This window comes from Populus trichocarpa, chromosome 8, assembly GCF_000002775.5.
Source record: "Populus trichocarpa isolate Nisqually-1 chromosome 8, P.trichocarpa_v4.1, whole genome shotgun sequence".
Lineage (NCBI taxonomy): Eukaryota > Viridiplantae > Streptophyta > Magnoliopsida > Malpighiales > Salicaceae > Populus > Populus trichocarpa.
The window spans coordinates 3,439,840-3,449,288 of record NC_037292.2 but is presented as its reverse complement, the minus strand read 5'-3'; the positions used below and the strand labels follow the sequence as shown (position 1 = coordinate 3,449,288).

The window sequence follows — 9,449 nt, the reverse complement described above, 5'->3', positions numbered from 1 at the left end:
TATATATATATATATATATATATTCAAACACGGTGATTTAAAAAAAAATTATGCAATTGATTGTTGGGTTTTGATATTTTTTTTGAAGTGAAAAAGATTAAAAATAAAATAAAATGAGAGAAGCTTTTACAATCATTATGGGAGTCATAAAGTATCAAAGTATTTCCTAACATGATATCCGGAATCTTGTAACCCGGTGGATTGAATTAAATTTACAGTATTAAATCAATTTTATGTTTAAAAACCTTTTGAAGACATTAACCTGAATTTTAAACGGAATTCAAATTATAAAAAATGTGAAAAAATAAATTAAAACTGGGACTTTTTATCTGTTACAGTAATTTAGAATGAAAAATATTATTAAAAATTATTTTACATCATTTTAAATAAATATAAGGTTTTTGTAACAAAAATAAATGATTTTTACAAAAATAAATGAATTAAGAATAAAATAGTAAAAATTGTTAATTCAATTCAAATCAATTTATTCTCTCTGTTCAGGCTTTCTTATATATATATATATATATATATATATATATATAGATTCTTGATTTCACCAAAAAAAAAAATATAATTCAAATCAATTTATATATTGAGTTTAATTTAATATGTGACTTGATGGGGCTGCAACCTAAAATACACCAAAACCTTCCTGTTGGAAGAATTCCAAAAAAGAAGAAAAAAGGAGCGTTCCTTCCAAAACCCACCTTCCTTTGTTATACAATAATCAAATAGAAAAAAGAAAAAAAAGCACACCGAATCGAATCTGACTATACGAACCAAGAAATCAAACTAAACGTCCGTTTATATGTCACCAATCATCACACTCCACGTGTCGCGTTATAACTACGCTAACTCCGTTTACGCGTCTTAGCCGTTAAATTACCCCCCTCCACTCATGTAATCTCATCCCCTCCCATTTTTCTCTTTTAAAATAAAAACCCCAAATTTTCCCTTCAATTTTCTCTCCAACCAAACACCAAAAAGCTTTAATCTTTCACCAGATCTGATCCAAAATAAGTTTTGGATTTGTTTGAATTTGATGTCATCTCCAACAACGCCGTCTTTTTGGTGCTATGGATGCAGCCGTTTCGTTCAGGTTTGGAGACAAGACTCGTTAACTTGCGCAGAATGTGAATCCGGGTTCATTGAAGAAATCGAAAACCCACCGCACGTAATTCAAACAGAAATATCGAGTGACCGACACCGCAGGTTTTCTCCCGCTGCCGGAACCATGTTCATGATCGGTAACCGCTCAAACCCCCATAACCGGAACCGACGGGGTGGTGGCGCCGGGAGCGGAGACCGGTCTCCGATGAATCCTGTGATCTTGCTTCGTGGTGGGGCTGGAGGGGCGGCGGATGACGTGGTGGGAGACGACGGTGGCCGAGGTGGTGGTGGGTTTGAGCTTTATTACGATGACGGTGGTGGGTCCGGGTTGAGGCCGTTGCCGCCGAGCATGTCGGAGTTTTTGTTGGGATCAGGGTTTGAGAGATTGTTAGATCAGTTAGCACAGATTGAAATAAATGGAGGGTTTGGTCGGTATGAGAATCAGCATCCACCGGCCTCGAAATCCGCGATTGAATCGATGCCTACGGTAATTGTTAATGAATCCCATATTTTTACTGAATCTCATTGTGCTGTTTGTAAAGAGGCTTTTGAATTAGAATCCGAAGCACGGGAGATGCCTTGTAAACATATTTATCATACTGATTGTATACTTCCTTGGTTATCTATTCGTAATTCTTGCCCTGTTTGTCGACGTGAGTTGCCTTCTGGTGATGATGATGGTGGCGATGGTGATAATGGGGTTGTGAGTCCGTTGCCTGAAGCGGGGAATGGGCAGGGAAATAACGAGGAGGAGGCAGTTGGATTGACGATATGGAGGTTACCCGGAGGAGGGTATGCGGTGGGGAGGTTTACAGGGGCGAGGAGGGGAGAAAGGGAGTTGCCTGTGGTTTATACAGAGATGGATGGTGCCTTTAACAATGGTGGATTGCCGAGGAGGATATCTTGGGGGTCTAGAGGGGGTGGAAGGAGGGAAAATGGTGGTGGGGGTAGTGGTGGTAATAGACGGCTTGGTTTTGGGAGAGTTTTGAGGCACTGGTTTGCTTGTTTTGGCACGGCGCAGAGTTCGAATTTGGATTCCAGAGTTACAGGGAGCAGTAGGCCATATTCAGTTTTTAGCAGTTCCTCTTCAATGAGGAGAAGAGACTGGGCTAGAGAGATTAACAGTGCAAGGAGACGGTGAGAATAAATTAACAGGAGTTGAACAAATGATTGATCTGTTTTTGGCTTCTAAGGTGCTTGTTACTGAAATGTATATATGGAGATTTGAGAATGACTCCAATTGCGAGTTCAATTCATAATCTATCGAAAACTGATGGTTTGATGAATTGTGGAGGAACAATGCAATCTCAACAAATGACCTGCGAAGAAGCATTAGGAGCAAGGTACCTGAAAGATGTTTAGGGTCTGGCATTTGGAGAGAAACATTTTGGAGCAAGAAGGCACCTAACTATATTGAAGTGTCTTTAGCTAGTTTTCATGTAGTGAACTGTAGGCCTTGTAATTTATTTTTATCTGTTTCTTTTTTAATTTTTCGTTATTTGGTATTTGTAAGTTAGTATCAGAACAGCAGTTGTTTTCATTCTGTCATTCTTTTTCCAAGAAATCTATAAATTCTAGCACCTCTCAGTTTCAAGCATGTTGCACTTAGCTTTGTTTGGGATTGCTTCTCTATGCTTATCTTGATCAACCCTTGTGTTGAATCTTCTTGGAGTACTGGTTAGGAGGACATACTTCTCACCCTTGCTAGAATATACTAACCTTGGACTGATTTCACTTTTGTCTCAACCTAAAGGCCAAGGGTGTTGAACTCAACTGAACTCTTCAAGAAACCTGTGTCACCGCAGTTCTCTGGGGTGTTTGGCAAGTGGGGTTTACATTATATTTTTTAAAAGTGATTTTTAATTTAAAATATATTAAAATAATATTTTTTAGATTTTTTTAAAATTTTTAATATTAATATATTAAAATCATTTAAATTTTTTAAAAAATACCATTTTGATTTTTAGGTGAAAGTTTGAAAAAGTTTAACTTGCAAAAACAAACTCATTCAATAGAACATATCGCATCAAGTGATCAATGATTTTTTTTTTTTTTTTGCTTTATAGACAAACATGTGCTGTCAAAGTTGAGCCTGGAATCCGAATTATCTGTCTTGCTCAGCTAGAGTTGCAATAAAAAAGAATAAAAATGTGATGAACTATGGAGGGTAGCAATCAGATATCATGTTGGTATTGTCAGGAATGCTAAATATTCTTGTGAGATTTTGTCCATTGGGACGCTTTACAGTTTTCATTCCAACAAAATTCGGGCCTCCTAAGCTGGCTAACCAAGTTGTGCACGTCGTGTATACTCTTGGGACAAACTAGGACAGAGAAGCAGTGAGATACACTTAAAATCATGCCTTAGACGAGTGAAAGTTTTGCAAGCACCTTACTTTGGAAAGAAATGTTGACATGAGTATGAATAACGAAAATTATTTCATTTCAATTTTGCCGCTCGCGAATTTGCAATATATTAGAACTTTCAGTTGCCAGCTTCTTACACATCTGATTTGCAGTGAGCCCACAATTATCTGCAAGGCATGTGCAACAAGATTTCATCCTATCTCTACGTCGCGTTTAATCGGGATCAATGAGCATGGAAAGAACAATGACTTTATGCTGGATTTTATCCGAGTTCACGGGAGAATCCTTGCATCTGGCTGTGGCAGACGCCCATTTCTTGGTCGAAGTACATTTCCAACATAAGAAGAAGATAAGATCAAACGTTCTGTACAATGTCTGAATTTTGAACCATTCATTAAAACCCACGAGTATCATGTCAGCCTCCTTGTACAAATCAACTTGGATGTTTTTTTATGCCTTGTTCGAAACCCACACTAGATGCTAACATGTGGGATGTGTTGCGTATGTACGGCGACAATGAGTAACATGCCGTCTAGACGGCAAATCAATTTTGGGCCTGCTGATTGTTCGACCTCTAAGCCGTTTATTTTCTCTGGCAGCTAGTGTGGGTTTCGAATTTCTGAATGCGGCCACATAGTATAGAGTATATGCCTATATCGAGATAAAAACCCAAAAACGACCAGGGAGGCTTTGCATTCTAAGATGGACTCCTTGATGATTGTTATATCTCCATTACATTGCAACATCGGCAATGTTGCCTGTTCATAGAACGCATTTCCATCGCCATCTTCAAGATGTGAATCCCTTTGAACCACCAATTAAGTTGAGCCTTTGGCAAAGCCTTTGCGCTGATTAAATTGCTATTCCTCAAGTTTTCTCAGGACAAAAACCAAGATTTATATCCAGTTTGCCCAGATATTTCAAGCCATTTTCAGATAAAGCTGTGAGTAAATAATTTCCTCTTTCAGTAAAAATGACTTTTAACTCATCAGAAGAGTTTGTCCTGTGTTTTTGTATGCATTATGTGATGATTTTGGCCCAATCATGCATGTGAGGTGTATATTTTATGTTTTTGTCAGCTTACAGTTGTTTCCTACAAAATACTCTTCACAGGTTCTAGTAGATTTGATTTGAGGATTTACTCGGTTTAAAGCTCGAGTTATGGGTTAGGAGTTGATCCAGGTTAATTTAATATTTATTTTTATTTTAGTAAAAAGGCTAAAATATTGTTTTGTTAAAAAAAATATTCCACCAACCTTGCTTGGTCTAGATTATAGGTCAACAAGTCACTAAATTAATCTGTTGTGATGGGCCAATTATGCATATGACAGTAAATTGCAAGCAAACAATTATAGTCTATCACTTTGTATAAGCAAAAATAAATTCAAGGATTGTATTATAATATTAAAAGATTTAAGAATCAAATTAAAAGTAATTTAAAGATTTGAGAACCAAAGTGTAAAATATAAAAGTTTTAAAAGGCATCTTTTCAACTTTGTTTCATAACATTAAATTAAAGTATGAACTACATATATTATGTGTGAACATGCGGTTGAATTCTAAAACAAATGTTTGAAAATGAGGTTGAAGATTCAACCGGATGTTTGATTACTTAAAAATAATATTTTTGTTTTTTTTACTTTTTTCCTTTTAAAAAAAAATAAATGATTTTTTAAGTGTTTTTCTCGGATTTTTTTTAATTTTACTGTTCAAGATTCTTAGAATTTTTATATTGGTTCTGAAAATGTATGATCTAAATTTAATAGCATCTACTTTTAAGATAATATTATTTTTACATAAACAATCGCCAATTCTCTGAGATCACTTGCATAGATTTTACAAGAATTGCCACTGAAATACTGAGGACGGCAGGGGGGCAAGAGGGGACCTCTAGCTAGCAGTACAAAAGCGAATTTCCACTGCAGTGCTGTCATGACATGATCTTCGTGTCTATTCCAAAGAAGAAGGTAGGAATGCAGGAGAGATGTGAAAGACGAACCGACGTGTGCCTAACGAAGGTCAACAATCAACAGAGTCAAGTGGTTGGGAAAGATTTGGACGAGTCTTTGTATGATCAGAGCAATCATGCATGGAAGTCAGATATATATATTGTACGAAAAGAAGCATGCCTCCCCGGAAACAATCAAACTTTACTGGAATCAACTTACACAAATCTAATCAAGTGGAATTTTCTTTTTGAAAAGTAACACAGTTCCGAGAAAGTTAACAGGGCATCACACAATTTTGAAAAATTCCGGGGGAATGACATAGTTTATAAATGATTGTTTTGGAAATCGTGGTCACTGAAAAACTGCTAGTTTAAATAAAAAATATAATTTAGAATAACGGTTTTAAAGCCATAGCTATTTTTAATAATGATTTTTTAACAATTGCGATTTAAGACGGTGATTTCATAATAAAATTATGATTTTACGATGTATTTATAAATGCTCCTCTTTATAAATTAATAATATTTATTTGCTTTATAATAAATTGAGCAATTTTTATATGATAGTTGACATGCTGTGGTTGATTTTTGTGATCTCGACGATAATGATGGACTTACTTGTTATTATGTATATTCTTGTTTCGAGACATATCATACTACAATTAACTTTTATCATACTACAATTAACTTTTTATGAGAGATATTGAAGTTAGATGTTGTCTTGAAGGATGAGACTACACAGACATATGAAAGTCGTATTATTGATAAAACTAGTTCATTTACTCGTCATCGTAGAAAATATAAATAGTCTTAGATGTATTATTATATTATGCATAATTATATTGTGTTATTTTCCTAGTTAAGAGTTATTTTTAATATTACTATTTTTATAATATTATTTTTGCTAACTGTCATGTTGATTTTAAAGTTGTCTTGCATATCATGTATTTTCATACTTAGTTTATATAAACATAATCTAGTATCGTTAATTAACAAGTGAGCATGTGAATAAGTTATTTATAATTTCAAATCATCCATTGACAACTTAAAAAAATAAAAAATAAATAAAAACAATGTTTAAAAACAATACACATTAATAACTTTTGTCTCATGTGCTATTTTTTTAAAAAATTTATCAAACTGTGCTAGTATGATAAAAGACCCAATGAAGTGGGGTCTTGGTTTTTATATTTAAAAACATGTCTTTTTTTTTAAAAAAAAATGTGTTATAGTTATTAAAAAGATGTTTGAGATTGTATGATTCCGGTTATTTTTTAAAATATTTTTTATATATATTAAAATATTTTTTTTAATATTAGCAAATTAAAACAATAAATAAAAAAAACGTTATGCAAACAGAGGCCAATTAGTTAGAACCAAGTTCACATAACGCTCTGCATGCGTCTCTCATCACCTTCTCATCAAGCCATGACTTTTGATGATGAAAGCACACTTGCCTTCAATTTGACTTTTCCATTTCCCATTTCTTCACGCAAATTTCGTATGAATCCAAAAGTTAGCTAGACAAGTACCAATTTTATTGTAAGGTATCTTTTTGTTTAGAAGCAGCAATCAAAACAAATTAATGCTATCGACTAGAGTATACCTAATTGAATTGAAACCAAATATCTCATACGTCTATCTGCGTAAAACACTTGACTTGAAGGGCAATCCCTGCAAAGTTTCAAGTTTTATATATATTTTTTTTTAGTTTAACGTGGGTGTTCAGGCCAGCTTGCACGCACCTCGACTAATCCCACGGGCCCTGAAATTAACGACCATATAAGCCTCCAGTGGCCATCATATATATGAGCAACCACAGGGCTCGAACCTGAGACCACAGAGAGAGCAAACATCTTGATCCCAAACTCTTACCACTGGGCCACCACCTAGATGGTTTTCAAGTTTTATACTTTTGGTTTCACCACAAGGTAGGCAGTAACTAAGTATATATTCATTTCTGATTAACGATGGACAATATATCCTCTCCAGAATTGAAAGTTTCATAAAACTTTGCTTCGCATTCAAGCATGGCATTCAAGTTCTACATGCAGTGTATACGTAAAGGAGATTGAATATTCTTACCTCGTATGTAAACCCAACTAACAAGCAAATGTTAAAGAAAAACATCAAAGTTGCTGGACAATTTGGAAAGTGGGTCAGTGACCAGGCAATGAACTAGAAGGAGAAACATGTTTTAATCTGGGTGGGGAAGCCCTGTGTAGTGTAATAATCAACTAACCAACGGACATGAAATGTACAATGTAACGCCACCAACTCAATTTCCGAGGAAATGTGTATATGTATGCTTTCACGCCAACGTATATTGTCTTTATTGTAGAAAATTTGTAGCATAATTGTGGAAAAGCCAAGAGCGCAATAACTATTCGGTGCGCGATGGACAACGAGAGGTTGGTTTGGTGGCATCGCTGGCTGGCTAGCTAGCCAGATAGGAGGTTCCTTAGTACAGTTCTGACTTGGCTTCTCGCACGATTGAAAGCTATATATATATATATATACATGTTTTTTCACGAGTTTTATTTTAGTCGTCCTTGTACTCTTGATAATTTGTTCTTTATATTTTATTTTTATTTTAACACGGTCCTTGTTAAGAGCTTTTTTGGTCCTTTTAGTTTCTTAAAAATTAAATAGATTTTAATCCCTATATAAAAACATAATAAGCCATCATTATTATATTATATTATGGTCAGTTACATCGAACTAAACATATATTATTATTATTATTATTATTATTTCTAATGTTCCATAAAAAAAATTCATAATGAATTAGGCTTCATTTGGTATTGCTATTTGGTCGTTGTTTAAAATTGATTTTTTTCTGTACTGAATTGATACTAAACATACACTTAGATTCAAAAAGATTTGCGATGAGCAATGTCTAGCAAGAAAAAAAAACTCAGTGTAAATTATGTATGAAAATTTTATTTGAAAGCTAATAAAAATTCACAGCTTAAAAGCCCTTTTTTGGGATAAAATTCAGCTTTATGATTCAAATGTTATAGTTTTGATTTTTTAAATTTATTTCCTGTTTTATTTAGCTGGTGGAGCTTTTATATACACACACGTGAATATTCGAGTTAGCTTGTGTATATCTCGATTAATTTCTTGAGTTCTGAAATTAACAATCATGTAATTTTCTAGTAAACATAAAAAAACTCGTATTTATAATTATTAAAAAACAAACTCAAGAAATATAAGATGAGTTAGCCTCTGACTAACTTATATATTTCTTTTATATGATAGAGATCTTAATTATAATTAACTTGATGAATTGATTGGAATTTGTTCTGGTGCAATTATCATGTTTTATCCTTGCATTTTAGGATTTTGATCCCTGCGTCAGCAAATTACATCTCGAGAAATTAAATTTCAATTAAAAAACAAAACTGCTCTCAGCATGTCATAATTGACTGATTTTGTCAGTCAAGACCGAATATTATAAACGATAATTGTTATGTACATTTTAATGTGCAGACATTGCTCCTCGGTTGAAAACTACAGTTGCAGTTACAATTTATAATGCATGACAGGCCATCGATCAATCATCAATCAAAACAAACCTAAAGTTCCACGATTTCTCCCCGGTGCAATTTATAGACGGGAAGAGTTGGCAAGCTAGCTCCCCCCCCTCGGACCAAAGTCTCGACTGCTAATTATCTTTGCCGAAAGTTTCACATCTCAAACCATTATTTAATTCTGTGTCACAATCACCGATATATTACACGTAAATCAATTTTAATTAACCAACCACTTGTCTATTATTGTTCAAGTGTCAAAATTTAAGTGAAGTCTCTCATATCCAAGCAAAGGGTTTTGGTGGCTGCCATTACTGGATTCATCTTCCTGGTTTATATAATATTATCCACTTATTGTCCCCAATATTGCACCTTCCAGAGATTCCCTTTTTGAAAGGGCTCGTTGGCATTGAAAAACTGTCTCAAAGCACCATGAAGTAGTTGGAAATACAATCTTTGAACTAAAAAAACAGAGATTTCTCACGAAGA

General features: G+C 34.2%; 1 protein-coding gene across 1 annotated transcript; it reads left to right on the top strand.

The window, feature by feature from the left end:
* The first annotated feature begins 903 nt into the window (after positions 1-903).
* On the top strand, positions 904-2,707 carry LOC7487968 (probable E3 ubiquitin-protein ligase RHC2A). Its single transcript, XM_024607339.2, has one exon. The coding sequence runs from the start codon at positions 1,043-1,045 to the stop codon at positions 2,249-2,251; it is 1,209 nt and encodes a 402-aa protein (XP_024463107.2). The 5' UTR covers positions 904-1,042; the 3' UTR covers positions 2,252-2,707.
* The last annotated feature ends 6,742 nt before the right edge of the window (positions 2,708-9,449 follow it).